Genomic DNA, 21,139 nt, shown 5'->3' on the forward strand with positions numbered 1-21,139 from the left:
CCCTTCTGAGGACTTACAGATGAGGAAGCTGAGGTTCTGTGGAGCTAAGTGACCCTGCCTGCAGGCGCACAGGCAGTCAAGGCAGGAAGCAGGATTTGGGTGTAAGGCTGTCTAACTCCAAAGCTACTACTACATCAGCCTCTAGGACCCCCCAGAGAGAAGAGCCCAGAGGTGAGCCACAGCAGGGACTGAAGCCCCTTCTAGTGACCGGGGAGGAGACCCACGGGTTCTGCCACAGTCCCCACTGGCCCTGGGGTCTGACAGGAACTGTTTATTCTAGACTGATATTTTCTGTAAACATGGCTTAGTGTGCCAAGAGAGCGAGAAATTCATTTGTTAGAGAGGAATGAGACAGAATCATTACGCTTCCCGTGGCTCAGCTGGGGATGGGGAGACAGCGTGGAACCAGACTTGGACAGAGCCCGAGCCAGCCTCCCCACCACCACCCCCCCCCACCCGGCTCCACCCCAGCCGAGCACACCTCCATGCCAGGTGCCAGTGCACCTGTAGTCTCGTGGTCATGGTCAGAGCACTTCTCATCAGAACCCTGGGGAGGTCTTCATGGTGCAAGATAAAATGACCCAGATTCTTTCCAAGCTGGGCCATTTGTCCTCCCGGGGGTGACAGCGGTCCCTGGGAGGACTAATGAGCCACTCTTCAGCGTCTGGGGGACCATTTAGAAAATGATTACTTTTCCTGCGACCAGGGAGAGGGGGCAGCATGTCCCACAGAGCCTTCGTGGCTTTAGGGAGGAGCTCCAACCAGGGAGAATGCAGTTTAATTACAAAACCCAAGCCTCCAGGTATAACCTGGTGCACCTTCTTACTACAGCGATCTTCTTTTTAAGCGCTCCTTTATTTTACCTTAACACCATACCCTTGGGAAGAAATCACAGTGAAGAAACAGCATCGAGGGCATTAGTGACTGACCCAGGAGGGCACAGAGGCAGAGGTCAAGTTCAGGTGCAGGTCTCTTCTTTTTTCCAAAATACATACTCAGTATATAGAAAGAAACTGACACGATGGCTGGAATTTGCTTTAATATACTTCAGCAAAGGGCGGGGGGAGAGGATAAATAAAATGTGGTAAAAACCATGACAGTTGCTGCATAAACGATGGGTATGTATATGGGAGTTCACTATTTCCTCTACTTTGAAATGTTGCATATTAAAAAAATCTAAGACGAAGGACCCACCCAGGGGCAGGGAGGTATAATGCAGAAACTAGATGAGGTGTGCAGGGAGGGTACCGAGAAAGGGAGACGGAGGGACAGGAGGAAAGAAGAGATGGTGCAGGAGGGGCTGGCAGGGATGACGACGTCCCACGGGGGGTAGCATTCTCCTCCAGGACCTGCTATCTTGATGGACAGGTCACCCCCACCCCAACAGCTCTCTTTCTGAGATTTCATTCTTCAGGACTCGTTTCCAGACTCTTCCCTAGAAGGGGATAATGGTATGAATCTCCTTTTCTGGAACTTTTATTTATTTTTAAAGTTTATTTATTTTGAGAGAGAGTGTGTGTGTGTGTGTGTGTGTGTGTGTGAGAGAGAGAGAGTGTGCACATGCACATGCCTGCTCCAGTGGGGAGGGGGAGGGAGAGAGGGAGAGAGAGAATCCCAAGCAGGCTCCATGCTCAGCACAGATCCCAGCATGAGGCTCAGACTCAAAAACCGTGAGCTCATGACCCAAGCTTAAGTCAAGAGTCGGACGCTCGACTGACTGAGCCACCCAGGCGCCCCTCTTTCTCTGGAACTTTCAGAACTAGAACATTTTGTCCAATTGAGTTGGGGAAGACACTAGGCTGCCCCGCAGAGGGACAGCCTCACAGACCTCCCAAAGGCCTTCCCTGGCCCTGACCTGACGGGAGAGGAAGAAGCTCTAAGGTACAAGGGACACTCGGACTCTGACCCTCATCTAAGGTAAATGATGGAATGTGACAATTTGTTCACAGGAATTTGTAGAGACTTCAAGATTTTGAGCAAATTTCCTACAAGACTTTCACACCCACAGAGAGGGCACCCTGATACTGGGGAAGATACAAACCTACAGCTGTCATTCGCAAACCCTCTATGTTATGGACTGAACATATCCTCCAAAATTGCTGGGCTAAAGCCCTAACCCCAGTGTGACTATATTTGGAGATGGGATCTTGGGAGGTAACTGAGATTAAAGGAGGTCACAAGGCGGGGTGCCTGGGTGGCTCAGTGGGTTAAGCATCTGGCTCTTGATTTTGGCTCAGATCATGATCTCACGGTTCGTGGGACAGAGCCCTGCACTGGGCTCTGAGCTAACAGTGCAGAGCCTGCATGGGATTCTCTCTCAATCTCTCTTTCTCTCTCTCTCTCTCTCTCTCTCTCTCTGCCCCTCCCACTTGTGCTCTCTCTCTCTCAAATAAATAAATAAATAAACATTAAAAAGTTAGAGGAGGTCATAGGGTGGGGCCCTCATCCAGTAAGGGCTGGTATTCTAAGTAGAGGAAGAGACACCAGAGTCTTCTCTCTCTCTCTCTCTCTCTCTCTCTCTCTCTCTCTCTCTCCCTCTCAAAAGCTCATGCGCAGAGAAAAGGCCATGTGAGAACCCAGCAAGAAGGCAGCCGTCTGCTAGCCAGGAAGGCAGTTCTCACCAGAAATTGCATCTGCTGGCACCTTGATCTTGGACTTCCAGCCGCTAGAACTGTGACAAAATAGATGTCTGTTGTTTAAACCACCAAGTCTGTGGTATTTTGTTACGGCAGCCCAAACTGACTAATCCTTCCCCTCAGAGAGAGGAGAGCCAAGAGTGCACTGCAGCTCTGTCTGACCCAGTAAGTAGACATGTCTGCCTCAAGCACCTCTGACTGCCTAGCATCCCCAAAGGTACAGAGTTCCTCCCCCTTCCTCACCCCACACATGCCTTGACCTCCTTGCAGGAGGCAAGAAAAGCGCACAGAGTTAGCGTGTCCAGGGAAGAAAAGGAATCGTTACCAGTGAGAGGCCCCCACCCTCTCCTCCTCCGCCCCCTTCCTAGGCTCCTCAACAAGGCAGTGATGGAAACAATCGCCCCATGGCCAAAGCCAGTGAGCCCTCCTCTCTCACAGGCCCTTGACAGCCAGCCCCCCAGAGAGAACACTTCCTTAAGCCCTTGCACCTGCCACTCCCCAACTGAATAAATATTTGCATGTGCTAGACACTGTACTTCTTTTTATTCAGGTGACAAATTTTTGTTAATGTCCACTTGGCTGAGTGGCAGGGATGGACATGTAGCTTCTGACTTTGAAGAGGCCGGAAACCCACACATAGGAAAGAGGACAGTATCTCCATTCAGAAGACAGGTCTAAATCCCAATCCCTTAAGAAAGGGCTAAACCAGCCCTGACTAGCCCCGTGACTTTGGGTGGTCACCTCGCCTGCCTGGGCATCCATTCATGCCACTAAAAATAAGAATTGGATATGGCAGCTAACGTTCTTGCAACCTCTGACATTTCAGAAACTTACATAGTGAAGCACAGAAAATGATCTAAATGAAGTCTTGCCAGGTAAGACAGCTTGAGAGGCCAGAAATGTGCTGGATAAAGACCCAGAGTGGCTCTCCAGCACAGGAAGACCTGGGACCCAGCCATGGCTACCAACTCTTTTGTGGGCAAGGACACAGCCACTGCAGGAATCAGAGCAGGCTCATCTCCCTTGGAAGCCCTGGCCACCACACCCCTTGGCAGGTCTGAGCTACAAAGCACCCGGGGCCCCAGGAGCTGAGACCCACCCTGGCCGCTCATCCTGAGATGGCAAATGGCACATGTTCACTCAAGGATCCCATGTCACCACCATCCCAGGTTCCCCGGAGAGGGCTCTGCATCTCCCTAGCCCCATGATGATTCCTCTCATCACATCAGAGGCTCCAGTTCTGACCCCAAGCACACTGGCCCCTTCCCTCCACATGCCACAGGCCAGGGAGCCACGGCCCACCCACCTCCCTTTGAATGGCAGCACTATTCCTTTACCCTGGCTCATCTTCCATGCCTCCTCTTCCTCGCTTGCCAAATCTTCAATTGCCCAGAGAAATGTGTCTCCCTTCACCCTTTCTTCCCACTTCCACTGTGCTCCCCACTCGCCTCCCAGACCTGCTTCAGCCTCTTTCCAGGGCTGCATTCTCCCCAAACCACAAACTCTCCCTGTCCAACTCCCCTCTAAAGTACAGCCTGAACCATGCACTCTTGCCCTCAAAAGATCTCCTCTTACAGCGATATTACACAGACCTCCACCGCCAGCATCTGAGGCCGTAATGGGTTACATTTTCTGCCTTCTCTCCCACCTGCCCCAGGGAGGACTCTGCACTTGGATCACCAGGAAGACCCCGTGCGCCCAGACACACCCTGCACACTCCCGCTTCCAGGACTTTGCTTCTGCATTTCCCCCTGCAGCAATATCGGGGCTCCAGAGCCGCCTTCATGAAGGCCCCATGGGCTCACCCCGCCCCGACATCCCCAACTTTTCCTCCTCCCCAGGCCCTCTCCCCACTCCTGACTCTCAACCTGCACTTCTCCATGCTCCTTTATTTTATTCTCCTTAGATTTGTGTGCTTGCCTTACACACTACCCACCCCTCCATCCTGCACAAATGACAAGCTCCCAGTGGTGAGGCCAGCACCTTCCTCATCGCTGGATCCCCACACCCTGCAGACAGAGGCACTTAAGACCTATCTGTTCCCTCAAGTGACACTGAACAACCCGTTCTCTGAAGGGAGAAGACAGGGGCGGGCTGCCAAGGTGGGCCGTGGAGGGCCTTGGCGCTGGCTGCTGCATCGGAAGCCGGCATCACCCACTCTGGGGACAGGTCTCCTCTGTCCAGCGCAGCTTGATTGTACGTTTATGAGTCATGGTCACGAGGCCCACAGCAGCTTAATGAGGGACATTCTTTATACACACACTCACACACACGCACAGACATACAGACACATCCCAGACAGGCAAGCCATTTCCCGCCTAGAGAACAGATTTAAGTCCCCAGGAGACAGGCGGGGAGAGGGGGCAGAGATGTTCAGGCCCAAATCTTACCTTGGCTTGCCCTCTCTGGGGATTTATGACCTCCCTTCTCCATTTTCTCCTGCCTGGAGCAGGGGTGAGGTGGGGAGTGCTCTAAGAAGCAGAGGAGAGAGGCAGGAAGACAGGGTGGGAAGTGAGGGGTGGGCTATTTGTGTCTCAGGCCTTATAAATATTTCCAACTCTGTTCACCTGCAGGCCAAGAGCCTGGGCCATCTGATACAGATTCCAGGTACCAGAGGCCAGCCAAACCTGTCTTCTCAGTGCCAACCCCATTCTTCTCCCCTGAGGGTGGCAGGTAGCTCAGGGTGGCTGTGGGGGTCAATGGGCCATACCCTCCTCAGACCCTGCATTCGTTTCCTGGGGCTCTGCTCTAACAAAGCACCACAAACTGAGGGCTCAACAACAGAAATTATTGTCTCATAGTCCTGAGCCCAGAAGTCCAAAATCAAGGTGTCAGCCCGGGGTTCCTCTGGACTATGAGGGAGAATCTCTTCCAGGCCTCCCTCCTAGCTTCAGGTAACCGTGGGCATTCCTGGGCTTGTAGATGGCATTTTCTGTGTCTTCAGGCCATCTTCCTCCAATGAATGTCTATCTCTTGGTCCAAATCCCCCCCCCCCTTTTTTTTTTTATAAGGAAACCAGTCATATTGGATTAGGGTCCTCCCTAATGGCTTCATCTAACTTGACCTTATTTTCAAATAAGGTCATAGGTACTGAGTTAGAACTTCAACATCTTTTTGGAAAATACAACTCAACATATAGCAGAACCCACAGGTGGGAGCTGTTGAAGGTATTTTATTGTCCCTACCAAAATAATAATAACTATAAAAGGACTGACCCTCATGGGCTTACCATGTGCCACATACTATCATTAGCATGGATAACACCACTATGAAGTTACTTTTATTATTTCTACTTTCTGATGAGAAAGCTGAGGCTCTGAGAGGTTAAGGAACTTACCCAAGATCTTACAGCTGATGCATGACAAAGCCAGAATTACAACCTAGGCAGTCCTTAGCTACTGCACTACAATAATCATATCCTGCGATGTGAGCATGTCACTATGACACCGACTCCTAAATCCAGGGCCTGGGTGTGGTCCACACTGGCCATTGGCCTGAACTATGGAGAGAGTTCCCACTGGGCAACTGCCCCCTGCTCTCAGACTCAAGCTGCCACCCAAGAGTGGGCACAAGTCTACAGTGGGCGATGTCTTGGTAGGGGGCGTTCTGAGTGGGCAAGTGGAGAGCAGCAGGCAGGGGGTGCACAGGACAGATGGAGCCTGCCGTGTCCCTTTGTGGGCCCTCCTTACCTACTCTGGGATGAGCACAAGATCATACCACATCAAACCCAACTGCTATGCTATCGTGGAAGATACTTATTGATTTGTCCAGAAGCTTTGTATTTAATGGGGGAAGACTGTGCAAGGGAGATGTGAGTATGAAAAACCTGAAAGCCGTTGCCTTCAAGCCCCATGGCCACCCTTCGTCCACTAACCACAGCTCTGGCCTGGAGCCAGGCCCTCAAATGTTGGCCTTCTCCATAATTATGTGTGCTTGTTGGTGTTGTTGCTGTTATTATTACTGTTGTAGTAATCATATTACTTGATGTTTCTTCCCTGGCCACTCCAGAGACAGCACAGACATTAGCTCATAATAATGCAGTCTTGCCTGGGAGGCAGAACTGTGTGCAGGCACGGGGACTGCCAGCTTCCTCCTGGGCAGAAAGGGGCCCTCAAAGGGTTCTGCTCAGCTCCTAATATGGCCACACTTTCTCCCCTTCTCTCAGCAAAGTGGCACGAAAGCTGAGACAAGATTTAGATGAGTAGCTAAAGCAGCCGGAAGTTAAAACACACAAGACCAGGAAAAAACATTTAATTGACTGAACTCCTCCTCTCGGCCTATCAGTGGCATTTCCATGACCAGCGGGGAAGGTCAGAGTGCTTTACACAGATTAGTGCACAAATCCTGAGCCACGGCTGTGGAGTAGATAGCAACAGCCCCATGTGGTCAGATGCGGACCCTGAGGGTCAGGCATTGTGGTCACTCTTCCAAAGTAACTTGTATACAGGTAGGTGGCAGAGGTGGGTTTCAAATCCAGAGCTGCCTGTCTGTAAAGCCCAAGCACCTGCCATTAGGCCACACAGCAACAGAGTCATAACTACAGGTCAAGGGCAGTGAGCTCAGCTCATGATTGGGGGAGCTGCAAACCCCCCTCTCCTGTAGCCCCTACCAGGACGACCAGACCATATGACAATGGTTTCCCTGCCAGACCCTCCGGCAGCAAGCTTGAACCCCTTCTCAATGAGTGCCCCCTCATGCTACTGAGAGCCCTTAGAAGCCATCGTACTCCAGAAGAGTCCAAGGGCTGTGGCCATTCCAGGAGAGAGACAAGCAAATAAATTAATGAGACAGTCCCTTCTCAAGTAGGGGAGAAAGATACAGACACACATAGATCACAGTATGACAGGAGCCTGGCATAATCTGGATGCGCAGAGCAGAGAGGACCTCCCAAATGTCCCTCCCGGGGAGAAGCACCAGGGTTGAGTTCGAGGACACGGAGAGGACAGGACAGTTACCAGGGCTGCCCCAGCCTTGGGCTCAGGAGTAGATCATGTGAGGCAGCAGCTCAAGAGGGCACTTAGTCTTGCCCACCAGAGGCACCAGGCCAGCCCCCTCCCTGACTGCCCACCCATCCCACACCTGCACCCACCTCCCTCACTCACGCCCTAAGCTTAGCACAAACACTTAGTGCTCAATTGCTATCATACTTGTGAAATCCTGGCCACCCCCTACCCTGCCTGTAAAACCCATCCCTACCCCACCACCGAGGAGAAAGGAAAGCGGAGGGAAGCTTCTGTAAGGGGATGTAATTCTTGGCTCTGACTTCCTACAGAAAGGTGAGAAATTTCTCCTCGTCCAGCATCCCTGGCTACAGCTGTGGAGCCTCCGGCATTCCATCCTCTTTCCAGATTTTCCAGGTACCAAGGACCGGGTACCTTTGTGTCCCACAACCAGCAACTGGGTCCTGAAGTGGGGAAGAAGAAGTCTGATTCCATCCTCAGGGAGCTCCCAGTCTGATGGGGATGCTAACATCTCCTGTCCTCAGGGAGTTCCCAATCTGGCGGGGACAGACTCAGCCCCTGACCTCAGGGAGCTTCTAGTCTGATAGGAGATGCATGGTCATTGTCGTCAGGAGCTCCTAGTCTTGATGGGGGAGATGCAGTCCGTGCCCTCAGCTCCCAGTCTGATGGAAGGGGCAAGCCCCCTGCTCTTAGGGAGTTCCCTGATGCCATCCTGAGAAGGGCTGGCACTGGGTCCCAAGGCAGAAAAGCCCCCAGCTGGCAGTCTCTCTGCAGTAAGTATCCAGTCTCAGGAAGGCAGTGTCTTCTTGAGGCAGAGAAGGGCCCAGGGGAATGAGGAAATTAGATGCCACATGCCCTATGAAGGGAAGGGTGGGGCTGGCCAGCTGGGTGGGAGAAAACAGGGAGCTAGCCCAGGACTCAGGCCTGGTCACCATCACTTATGGGCCCTGATGTCCTCACTCCCTGCTGTGGCAGGAGCGTCATTCCCATTTCTCACAGGTGTAAGCCAAGGCCCAGGACAAGGCCCAGACAGACTCAGGCAGAAGGTCCCTGCTGTTCATTCTGTTCTCCCCCTGGCTCCCCCGGAGCGATGGAGGGAAACATGGCTGGGGCCCCAGGCTCAGAGCAGATAGGTTGGTCCCGAAACAAAGAGACTGGAAGCAAGGGTGGGGATTATTGTATGGTGCTCTAGGTGCCCTCGTACCACAGGCAGTGCCCTGCACCTAGGACAGGCTTGGGGCTCTGTTCTGCTGCTAGCAACCTGCTGTCAGAGGGATCAAATGGTAGACACCTGTGTGCACACTGCCCCTCAATTCCAGCCTGTTCCTTCTGATGCACTTTGTTATCAGGTGGTGGGCCTGAGGACTGTTCATCTCACCAGCACAACCCAGCATCGTCCCCACCAGGCTGCGAGCTCTCTGAAGGCAGGTGCCAAGTTTTCCTCCTCTGGAAGTTGGGGGCTTGGTGGAGCTGGACAGAGAAGTCCTAGCAAGGGGGCCTTTAGTCCTCCCAGGCCCCCTGCTTATCTCTCTGGAAAGATGGTTCAGGCAAGACCCACAATCTTCTCCCACATGAGCCCTTCCTAGGACTGAACACCCCTGAAGGCAAGAGAATAGGAACAGAGATGCTTTGGGGGGTGGAAGGCATTTCTGGGGAATGATGAGCTTAGGGAGGCCCCTGCCTCCCATCAGCCCTTCCTCTACCCCAACCCAGCGACCATCCTTTTGATCCTTTCCCCCTTCTGCACACCATGTTCCACCTGGTGGGTGCAGGTTAGCTTTTCCAGTGGGCTCTGGGTTGGAGGGCATGTGTACGTGCACGCACATGCATGTCTGTGTGTGTGTGCCCATCTGTCCTGGGGAGCAATAATAGTTAATAAATAAGTGAATGGCAAAAATAGCCTCAAAGGAGCTGACAGGCAGAAGGCCAGAGCAGCCGGGCATGGGGCCAGCACCCTGAAATGCCAAATGTTAATTTAGCCAAAAAGAAAAAAGGTCCATTTCAAGACCGCCTCCATTAGCCAGGGTCAGGGTCTGTTGTGGTTTCTGGTGCTGGCACAGCCCCTCCCTAGGCATCCTGAGTGCAGCCCAGGCACAGGGGGCCCCTTGCACATTGTTAGGGTAGCAGGACTGGAGGGAAGGGGCCCAGTCTGGGGCACACGAGTCTATGAACAGGCAGGAAGCCGGCAGGCCACTTCCCAGCAGTCCTCCAACAGTCCACCCAGCTGGCCAGCCCTGCGTCCGCACCCCCCCCCCCCTGCAAGGTCTAACCAGCTGGGGGAATGTTCTGGACTTCATCACCAATCTCTTGCCCAGGCATGGGCCCTACCCCACCTGGACACTCACTTAGGGGCAAGGGATGTGATTCAATGTCCTGGCTGTCACTCGCCCTCAGGCCAGATCCCTCGAGTGTCTCATTTGGCTTCTCTCAGGCCTTCTCCCCAACAGTCCTCACCAACCCAGAGCACTCTCCACGCTGAGGCCTCTGCTGGCCCGTGGGTGGTTTTGTTGTCCTTTGCTGCATGAGTACATGTCTTAATGAAGTTACAGAAAGAAGCACATCTGGGAGAAGCAGATGTGTGTCCCTCTCTTCCCCAGTGGCTTCTACTCTTTAAAAACCACTCTCAGTTTATTTACCGGCCTCTCTAGAACAGTCCTCAGAGGGATGCGAGTCACAGTCCTGACCTCCTTGCAGCCTCCCTCAGCTACAGTCACCTCTGAATTCAGGGGGACCTGGCTCAGCCCACGCCCCAGGTCACACTCACCCAGGAAGTCCTGTGCCAGCTCCCAGGCTGGTCCCAGTCAGTTCTGGAGGCTGCCTTGCTCCTAGTGGGTCTGCACTAGGCATTTGGTGGCCACCAGACAGAATAAGGATGGGGCAAGGGTGCGATAAAAACCAGGACCCAGGGCCTAGCCCTCCCTCCACTTAGCCTTCCTTTTGGAGGTAACGCAATTTTCTTCTGCCCTGTTTACTACCATCCAAACACACAGGCGTCTGGCAGAAACACTGGGCTCTCCTGTAATGTGTGGGAATTTACAAGTGCAAACGATACGCAGCCAGGACAGACCACAGATCATTCGTTCAGGGCATTTTCCTTGGCAGTCCCTGTGCAAAGTGCTTTGTATATATCATCACATACGGTGTTCAACACAACCTTCAGGGGTAACCATTCTTACTACATTCCATCTTCTGCAAAACAGGCTCAGAAAGAGCGAGAAACCTGCTAAGGAGACACAGCTGGGGCATGGCAGAGTTGGGATTTGAACAGTGGAGGCATAGGACACACAGTCGTGAGCATGACGAGGCCCCGCCTCGGGAAGTGGACACTCTCAGCGGGCGGGGGGAGGCAGGCAATGAACAAGGAGGTTCACTCTGCACTCTGTCAGGTGGCCTCTGAGAAAGAACAGTAGGTGGAAGGTGGCATATAGGGCCTGCGAAGCACCAGGAGCTCTGCTGGGGGTCAGGGTGGCCAGGATACCGGGCCCCAGAGAAGAGTAAAGTTCTCTGAGGCATGAGGTCTCTGGGCACCTGACAGGGCTGGCTGGGAGCTTCCAGAGGGAGGAGAGGCTAGGAGGTTGAATGTTTGGGTACCTAACATCCGGATAAAGCCTGAGCCCTAGGGATTTGAAGGGAAGAGACTGACATGGGATATTTAAAGCCCAAGAAAAGGTAAAGAGGAGGGCCCCTGGGATCCATCCCAGGTCTCCCCAGGAAGGAGGTGATATCTCATTCCCCAGAGACTAGAGAACTGGTGTCCTGGGTAGAGAGCACGAGGAAACCAGTTTGGCACCACTGGTAACCAAGGCAAGAAGAAACTAATAGGTAAATGCCCAGATGCTCCCTGTGACCCTCCCCATCTTGTCTGAAGGCCCTGACCCTCAGCTACCCCCTGTCTTCAGTCTCACGGACAGGACAGGACGGCAGGGTCCCCACTCACCTCCCACTCTTCCTCTCCCTGGAGGCGCCTCCCTTCAGCTCCATACACCAACATTAACACCACCTTTCTTAACACACACAGGGCCACATCCACTTCCTCTCCTGCATGTGAACCTTCCAGGGATCCCCACTGCCTCAAGAAAAAAAAAAAAACTTGGCCCAGAAGTCTATATTCTTCCCAACCTAGTCCCACCTAATAGCCAGCCTCCCCTCTGCTGCAAGCATTCCCCATTCCCACCAGGAAGAAGCTGGCACGCGCCGTCTCTGCTGCTAAAACTGCTGTCGCCCTACTGGGCCCTTGGGGGTGTGAGTTCCTGACCGTCTGCTTGGACTTGACAAGTAAGAGCCCAGACTTGGGACCAGGTTGCCGTGTTCATCGGTTCAGCCTGGTCTAACCTATATCTCAATGTGCCCATCTGCAAAATGGGCGGAACAACCTCAGCGCTTATGTCGTAGTGCTGCTGTGGGGATTAAGTGAGTTAACACAACTCAAGTGCTTAGAAAGAGCCTGGTGCTCAAGACACGCTATTTACAGGTCTCCTCTCAGAGGCAGGGTCTGCGGCTTACTCATCCTGGTTCCCAGTGCCTAACACATGGGAGATACTTGCTGAACGGTCCCCCAAACATCTAACACCAGAACCCAGGCAAAGAGAGAGGTGACACTGAAAAAAATAAAGCCAAGTTATGGATGATGATGAATTTTGGTTTAGGACATGCTGAGTTCAAGGAGGTGGAAGGAGACTGACCAGGAGGACTGGCAGACAGGGACCTGTGACAGAGGGTAAAGCAGGAAAGAAATGTCTGAGAACTGTACACTATTTGCTGAGTGACTTTTAGTCCCCCCACCCAGGGCTGTGTCATTTCTTTGTCCCCAGAGTCACCAAATTACTTCAACAGCAGAAAGAACTACCTTCCTCCAAGACCACCCGAGGGATGGGGCTGGCTAAGGTGGGGGGAACAAGTGGGAGACGGCAGGGTGGCATGCTCTACCTGTGTGTGGCCAGCCTGGTAGCTTCTCAGCTCCTGGGAAACCCAAGGCTCCCAGCCTCTGCACTCTACTGGGAAGAGCATGACCCACCCCACCCCACAACCACACCAGCACCCAACTCCTATGGGTCCTCCCAAGCTCACTTGCCCGCAGCCACTGTCCTGCTCCCTCCAGGCACAAGCTGTGCCTATTAGGCTAATGACAAGGGTGTGGGGGGTGGAGACCCAGTGGAAGTCTCAGAGTTGGCAGATTTCCATCGCCTGTGGTAAATGAGTAAGCGCCCCCCACCCCCATCATTCCAGGGCCAGCCTGGTGTGGGGAGGGGGCCGTCATAGCACAGGGGCCACATACTCTCTTCCTGTCCACAGTGGAACCTAAAGAGGACCTTAGGGGAAGTGGGGTGGGGCAGTCCACATCTTTTTGTTCCGTTAAGAGAAACCAGGTCTGTTCTTTAAATCTGGATTTAAGGTGATTTCCCTTTTACTTCCAGGAGAAGATACCAAGCAAAAGTAATGAAAGAAAAAAAAAAAAGACTGCAGGAGAATGCAGGCTGGAACCTGTCCTACAGAGGTAGACACAGCCTCACCTGGATGCCATTGCTTCTCCCAAGGAGAAGCCAAGAGCAGTCACCCCCATAAGCTGTCACCAGCCCCCTCCACCCCAGGATCAAAGCAGAGAATGACACCACTTCAGACCCAGCAGGAGTTCCCCATAGAGAACTGTTTCCCAGTGAAATCTCCCCAGAGGCCTCAGAGGGAGAGGGTTTAAACCCATCCTGCAGAAGGCAGGTGGGAAATAGGCAGGGGCAATAGCACCCCACATGGGGAAGATCTCATATGGTGACTAACTGGCTTTTCTAGGCCATTGTCACCAATGCCGGAGAAATATTCCACTTTAAAAATAAATGTAAAGCAAAATCCAAAATTAACTCTCCCCAGATAACCCCTTTCCAAAAAAGACCACATCGTAATCCACATGTGGCCATTCGCATACAGCTTAAACCAAGGACATCTCTCTGTCCTGGATTGGGATACTTCCCAGGCCTCCACCCCACACATCCGGCACTTTGCAATCTTCTCAGTCCTCCCATGGACCCCAATTTCATGTCTTTCTCTAGGTGCCCCTAGGGCACGAGGTCTGCCACAGAATCCTTGTGCTTCTCACCCGAATCTAAAGGTGCTCGAAAACAAGTAACTTCAAGGTGTCCTTGTCACACGGACTGATAACAATAAATGCATACAGGGAGTCACTAGCGATATCATTCCTTGCTTTTCACGAACTTAAGGGTCAAAGAAAAAGTAACAGTAGTGAACAGAGCTGGACTAACATTGCTATTTACCTGCTGTGTAACTTGGAGCAAATTCATTCATTCACCCACCTAACAAATATTTATTGAGCACCTACTACTGACACTGTTCTCATTTACATTCTAGTTGGAGGGACTCAAAAATGACAATAAACACTGCTGAGGGTGTTAAGGCCGCATGTTGGCACATTTCCACCCATTCAGAAGGGAATTACCAGGTACAAAGAGAGAAAAGAGTTAATACCCATCAAAAGGCACTTGTTTGTAGCAAGCAGGTCCACAGAATGTTGAGTGAGATTCACTGCCCTGCTAAGATGGCTCAGTCGAGCACATGGAGTAGTAATCATCATCTAAAATATTCTTGCAGTTATTCTAGCACTGTGCTAAGCCATTTATCGAGCCGTGTTTGGGGCTAATTGCTGGTGATAAGAGCAACATAAATATACCGAGCCACAGCCTTGCCTGACAAGATTTTATATACCAACCACCAACCAAGTTCTCTTCCCATTACACGCCTGCAATAATTTTTAGTGGCCATCACTCTTTACTGAATCACCACAATAAACCCTTTCGATATAAACAACTCGCCTTTCAATATAGCCATAAATCAGACTCAGTGTCATCCCCATGATCCCTGTGCTGATGGAGGGAGACTCAGGGCAGTAGTTCTGAGCCCTGGTGCATGTCAGACGCACCAGGAGGATTACAAGATGCGGATGCCCTGCACCGACGCCCCCCCCCCCCCGCCCACCCTCCCTTCCCCCAGATAAGCCTGGATACCAGAGTTATGTAAAAAGTCCTAGATGTGTCTTCACTTCCCACATATTAAGCTCTGTTGGGTTACTTGAGGTTAACCCACCCAGAGAGCTGAAGTCTTAGCCCTGGGAGTTTGAGGTGAAACAAGGAGCTGACACACGCACTGTAATGCACGGCAACCAGCTATAAGAAGTTTACAACATGTTACGGGAACTGCTGTTTCATGGGACTGCTCTCAAAGGAATGAAGAATAATTTTTGGAATTTGTGTAGTTATCCATGCCCATATTTATTACCCTTACAGTTATACTTGCTTCCTGGTGAGTCTCTGGGGTCTTCCCCACACGTTACAGCTGGAAAGGAAGAGTGAGGAAGGCTCGGGAAGCAGGAAAAGACACCAGAGGAAAGATAAGAAGAAGACACGGGATCAAGGATGGGGTCAGGGGGGCAAATGGGTGCAGGGGCCCCACCTGACATCACCAGAGAGACCAGTGGGAAATCCAAGAGAGGGAAGAGGGTACAGATGAAAAGCAGTGTTTCCTAAGGCCACGACCGCAGGCACATGGTCCCCTGCCAGTGGAGGACAAGCCCGTCCCGGTCCAGGGAGAGAGCACCATGAGGGACTCCTCTTGGCCAAGTCAGAAATCCCTGTGGGACCTGAGAATGGGAACTGTCTGCCTTCTTCCCACGATGCTGGGCAAGTAGGAATCGGAAAGTCAATAGCAGTCAGTAAGTATTCAGGTATTAAAACAGACCCCTGCCTTCAGAAAGCTGACTGTCAAGTAGAAAGATAGGCGAACACGCCCAGACACATTGCAAACCAGCATAAGTGTTACAGAGAAAAAGAAGAGGATGCTTCTGATTTAGATTCACAGGGTCCAGTGTTGCAAAGGCAGGGCCCCTGGAGGGGCACAAGCCTGCCCTGCTCACTGGGGTTCAGCTCTGGCACTGCTCCTTTGGCAGCCTCCTCAGCTGAATGTCAAGGCCAAGGTACTGCCTGCTGGTGGTACCGACTGAGTACCACCTCAGTCTGGTGCAGACGGGTCCCTCCCGTGCAGCAGGGTGAATGAAATGTTTACAGGAAAAGGGACTTAGCCAGAGGAAGGCTGGGGACTTGGCTAAGCAAATAAGTACCTTTCCCATCCCTCAAAAGAAGATGTAAAAATAAAATCTTGAAAATCCTGGGGTGCCCGGGTGGCTCAGTCAGTTAAGCCACCTGGCTCTTGATCTCAGCTCAGGTCATGATCTCAGGATCATAAGTTCAAGCCCCATGATGGGCTCTGTGCTGGGCGTGAAGCCTACTTTAAAATAAATAAATAAACAGGGGTGTGTGGGTGGCTCAGTCAGTTAAGTGTCTGACTCTTGATTTTGAGCCGGGTCGTGATCTCATGGTTCGTGATCTCATGGTTCGTGGGATCGAACCCCGAGTCAGGCTCTGCGCTGACAGCACAGAGTCTGCTTGGGATTCTCTCTCCCTCTCTCTCTGCCCCTTCCTCTCTCTCTCTCTCAATAAATAAAGATTTAAAATAAAATAAAATAAAATAAAATAAAATAAAATAAAATAAAATAAAATAAAATAAAATCTTGAAAGTCCACTTAGCAAAAAGTGGCACTTAGGAAGGAGTTAACATTTTTCTTTAGTCTTCTTGACAGGAGGGACAGGGAGAGAAGCGAATGTGAAGCAGGACGTCCGGGGTACTTTGAAAGGTGTTGATGGTTGTGAGGAGCTGGGCTTTGAAGATACACGCTAGTAAGCGCTAACCTGCGCATCGACTAGATGCTCCTCTCCAGAAAGACCCTGGGTCTGACCTCCAGGGTGTATGTACCAAGAAGTGACCCTGATGTGTCCCCAGCGCCTCCTCCCTCCTCTCCACTGTTCCACTGACGCCACCAGAATAGTGGATACAAGGCAGCCTCACCCCCGAGCTGTGCTACTCACACATCCATAACCACTCAGGAGCTTTTCATTGGTAAACATCTGATCCCAGCCACCCCCTGAACACTTCAGGGCCTCCTTCCTTCACAGCATTGCAGGCTCAGGAAATGACAACTCACTGAATGCCCATCTGAGCCAGACACCATGAAGGAAGGACAAGCCATCACAAAGAAAACACCACGCATTCCAAAATCAAACCAAGACAACCGCGTGAGAACAGCTGTGCCTTCTCTAGCTTCTGCACGCACCACCAAGTAGATGCAGGGCTGGGTCCAAATGAGAAAAGAGCACTGGATTTGGAGTCAGAGATCCGAATTCATATCGCAACTCCTAAGCTAACTAACTAGCTGTGTAACCTGAATGAGGTCACTTAACCTCTCTGAACCCCTACTTCCCCCTCTCCAACACAATCACAGGTCTGTAACTATGAGTGCATTACCTTGTTTTGGCCACCAAACATCAGATCCCATCAATCAGGAATCTATTATCCCCAGGTAACAGAAAGGAAACACTGGGAGAGGCAGAGCAGCTCAGCCAGGATCATATAACCAGGGTTTTCCCCTGGGCCTCTGGACCCCAAAGCTCACGTCTGCCCCATCCTAACCCATCACCTCCTTGGAACCCTCATGAGCAGCAAAGGAGATCACACATGGTAAAGTCCTTTGTTATCTATCAAATGCTGATCAAATGGAAAAGCGAGTCTTTTGGCCAGTGTTTGAGCCCACTGTCTAGGAAACAGAAAGCCATACGTTTTTAAGAAGTAAAAATTTTAAAAATAGTTATAGAGATAGATAGAAGTGTATATCATATATAGATTACATGTATATTTCTATAGCTATATTTAAAAAATTTTTATATTCCACGTCATTCCTCTACTCCCGCAACCACTCTACTTGTGACAAATGTTATCAGATAAGAGTGAGGGACCCAGGCAGGACTAGGTTCTGAGCCTGCCATGCAGTCCTGCACCTGATGCATTTTTGCCCCAGTAAGCAGCCTCTCTCCCTCCCTGGTGTTCAAGTCAAACCTGGGTTAAATTCCCTGCTTCTCATCTCTCAATCTGGATTCCTCATGGGAAAAGATCCTGAGACAAAGATTTGAGTAGAAGTGGTTTTACATGAGAGGTAACCCCGAGAAACACTAGAAGGGGAATGGAGAAGACAGCTGAGGAAGGGAAATAAACCCAGAGAAAAGGAATGCTATCAAGCCCATTCCCACCGTGGGCAACTAGAGCTGACTGTTTCCTGGGACAAGGAGCCAATGGAGAACACACATTTCAGAGCTGGAATATTCATCCACCAGCACACAATAATCATTGGCTGAGGGCTGCTCTGGAGGTGGAAACCCCCAACACTTCTGACCTGCCCCACGGGCCAGCAGAGAGGCTCAGGGCCGGAGAAAGCCCTCAGGTCCTGACAGCTGGCAAGAGTGGAGAGGTACATGCCCAGGGAATATGGGCAGGCACTGAACCATCTGCTATGCTCACTAGCTGTGTGACCTTGAGGACATTACTTACCTTCTCTTATTTCCTTTTCTGAGCCTTGAAATGGGGATAAGAATGTCTTTCTCACAGGGATGATATTATAATTCAATGAGGTCATGTATGTAGGGGATGAGCTCAGTGTCAGGCATGCAGTAAACAGTACAAACTCGTGGTTTATAATCAATAATCTTTAAGGGCTTCCTCCTCTGGGAGAGTTGAAGTGGGGGAAGGAAACAAAGAAAATTTGGAGAAGGATGATCTGGAATGACCCACTGCTAACTCCCCTGTGGGCACCAATGCAATCAGTGCCTTAAGTGAAAGGTCTGGAAAGACATTCGATGGACCCCAGACCCTCCAAAGGTCATTATTTAGGAGTCCAACCTGATCCAATGTCTAATGACAGCAAAAGGCCCTAAAAGAAACTAAAACTAGATTAAAAGAGGCGTCTCCCTGGTGCCTTCCATCATTTCATTTCATAAAGGATTTCAGACCCAGATGGGGAATGAGACTTTAAAACAGGCAGCCAGCCAGTGCGGGCTGAGAAACCTTCTTGAGGGAGGAAAGGCCCCAAATAAATGCCCCTGTCTAGATTACTTTACCCAAGCCTATCCCAGAGGCCCATCCCTAAGAAATTTCTAGGCTGCTCCCAGCCCCTGAAGCAGTGTAGCCTAAAGTGAGTTCCAACAAACACTAATGACCCTTGTTATGCTCCTTAACGAACAGATTCAGGGGTCAAACTTGCTTGATAAAGGATGCACGCAATATCCTCCTCTTGGCAAAATTTAGTGCCCATTAACATGTTCAAAGCTTTAAAGTCCTACAGTAAAGAATTCTGTTTAAGCCAGTATTTCCAGAGCTCATCTGACACAGAAGCAAATGTGTGTAGGTGAAACATCTATGGGCTAATGGCAGCCCTGGGTGCTGGGACCCAGGCTGGGTTATCTTGGAACTTCCATGGCCTCGCACAGTGCCTGGTATACAGTAGGCACCTAATAAATGGTTGCTCTCCGAATGAATGGGGAGAAGGCTGAAAGAATGACTTAATAATGGCTTTTAGATCTGTGAAGTGATATAGTATCGGCAGTGCCAGGCGACAGCTCTCTGTTTCCAAGAAGGCACACGTTTTAAATTGCAGCAGGAGGGATTTTGGAAGCCCTGCTCAGAGTTTAGGATTGCAATCCACCAAAATAGGCTTCCAAGCCAAGCTGCATCGCTTCCTTCTGTGGAGGTGTTGGTCTAGCACTTCGGCACAGCAGAGTCTGTGTGCAGTCGTCCACCCACCCCACCACCCATTCATTCATTCGTTCATTCATTCATTCAAACCCTCACTGAGCACCTACTATGTTCTGGGCACTGAGGTCCCTGAGGTCTCTGAGGACCCCTTCCAAAAGCCAACTGGGACCGCAGTGAGCTGTGGGATCAAGCCTCGAGACTCCTAAGGGGAAGGGAGAGGGGACCACCCAAGTGTGAGGTCAGGAAGCCTCAAGCCCAGAAGCAACAGCTTATAACCCACTCAGAGCAAGGAGGAGGTGGGAGGATTTCACGCTGACACATGAGGCTGGCCTGAAGAATAAAGCCACTACTGTATCCCCATGTTTGTTTGTCTTTCCCCCTTTTCTGGTAACTACATCCCATTGTTCCCAGAGAGCATCCCTGCCCCCACCTCCAGGCCTGTCCTCATACTCAGAGCTCCGATCTCTTCTTGCTTCACTGAAGCCCTATTCCTCCTCCTTCAAATCATCTCCTAGTTCCCTACCTCTTGCTATGTTGCCCCACCCCCTTGATCTCCTCGTTCTCCACATTCTGTACATCCATTCTGGACCAGGAGTGTCCTCAGTGTTTTTCGTATCCACTAGAAGACAAAGGAATGAATAAACCAGGACTCAAATCAAGGTCCATCTTTCTGCTGACTACCCCCCACCCCCCACCAGCCTGCTTTGCCTCAAACTGGAGGCAGGGGATGGGGAAGTTTGGGAAGAGAATATGAGTCTGGGTTTGGGGCATTCCTCCCACCCTGTTTCACCATTACTCATCGCCTTCCAGATCTGCATCCTCACACCAGCACATACTCCCAGCCCCTCCTGAATGTCTCCCAATGGCTCATCAGGTCTGTAACGGTTTCGCTTCTTGCAAACAGAGCCTGAGACGGACAGGACGACAGAACACCCTAACAGACTTTAGGAGATAGTCACGCTGATGCAAGGCACGAAACCACAACATCCTTGGGTTGAGGGTGACCTGGGCAGATTTCTTGGCCAATGTTCCCAAGCCTGGGAGTTGGTCAAGATCACCTGAAGAACTTTGAAACCTAGATCCAAGCTGTTTAAAAAACAGATCCATTCTTGGACCCCACCCCAGACCTCTGAAAGCAGAATCATTTCCTCAGTAACAAGCTTAGCTGAGGCCATCCAGTCTCTACGTGAAAACCTCCACTTACACAGCTGCCTACCCCGGGAGACATGTGGTTTGATGGCTGCAACCCCAAAAGCTAGAAAGGTATCTCCTACCTGGAGCTGAAATGTGTCTATTGTTTCCACCCATTTGTCACAGCCCTGCCCTTGCGAGCAACTAAAAAGAAATTCAGTCTCTCTTATAATGTCTGGCCACAGGGGTCCCAGCAACAATGTCTTGCCCAGCTGCTTTCTTACCCTGCTACAGCCTGCTCTCCTCCCAGCTAAATATCCCCTAGCCTTTCAAATGTTCTCTCAGAAGTCAAGGTTTCCAGTCCCCTTACCAAGCTGGTCACACTCCTGTGAATTCTGGAATCAACCACAGTATTTCAGAGGGGACCTGAATCTTCCTATGAACTGGGTATGCCCATCAACATACCCAAACAGCCTACTGGTGTTTTCCAACAGCCAGCCTCAAAATGCGGGTTCACCTGGGGTACACAGTCCATTAACTAGAAATCCTGATTTCTCTTGCAACATTGTATGTAAAGAGAGATCTTCCCTGTCCTCCATCTGGACATTGCCTTGAGAAAAGCTGGGGGGGCGGGGGGCGGGGGAGAAGGAAGGCTTTCCAATTATCTCCATGAAGTTTTGAGTCTGGGTGAAAAAAATCATGCTGAGTCTGCCCTCTGTTAGCTAGCCATCCCCACCTGATAAGCACAGACGGAAGAAGGATATGCTAAAACAT

At 51.1% G+C, this 21,139-nt stretch overlaps 2 protein-coding genes across 7 annotated transcripts in view; one reads left to right on the plus strand and one right to left on the minus strand.

The window, feature by feature from the left end:
- ADCY5 (adenylate cyclase 5) overlaps positions 1 to 21,139 on the minus strand; it is a 147,975-nt gene that overhangs the window by 119,486 nt on the left and 7,350 nt on the right. The gene's annotated exons all lie outside the window — the stretch shown is intronic.
- LOC123610976 lies at positions 2,328 to 15,804 on the plus strand. Of its 6 annotated transcripts, XM_045502284.1 has the most exons (5): positions 2,328 to 6,447; positions 7,909 to 7,993; positions 10,798 to 10,887; positions 11,616 to 11,872; positions 13,012 to 13,770. In XM_045502284.1, exon 1 carries the CDS (start codon positions 4,421 to 4,423, stop codon positions 5,435 to 5,437), a length of 1,017 nt encoding a protein of 338 aa, XP_045358240.1. In that variant the 5' UTR covers positions 2,328 to 4,420; the 3' UTR covers positions 5,438 to 6,447; positions 7,909 to 7,993; positions 10,798 to 10,887; positions 11,616 to 11,872; positions 13,012 to 13,770. The 6 variants fall into 6 exon arrangements, with proteins under 6 accessions (XP_045358240.1, XP_045358241.1, XP_045358239.1 ...); XM_045502285.1 differs by lacking the exons at positions 10,798 to 10,887; positions 11,616 to 11,872 and adding an exon at positions 14,195 to 15,804 and having other exon boundaries at positions 13,012 to 13,091; XM_045502283.1 differs by lacking the exon at positions 10,798 to 10,887.

This window comes from Leopardus geoffroyi, chromosome C2, assembly GCF_018350155.1.
Source record: "Leopardus geoffroyi isolate Oge1 chromosome C2, O.geoffroyi_Oge1_pat1.0, whole genome shotgun sequence".
Taxonomy (NCBI): Eukaryota; Metazoa; Chordata; class Mammalia; order Carnivora; family Felidae; genus Leopardus; species Leopardus geoffroyi.

Bases quoted from the DNA above. Each gene is read 5' to 3' on its own strand.
- LOC123610976 (XM_045502285.1), top strand. From the start codon at position 4,421: ATGAAGGCCCCATGGGCTCACCCCGCCCCGACATCCCCAACTTTTCCT.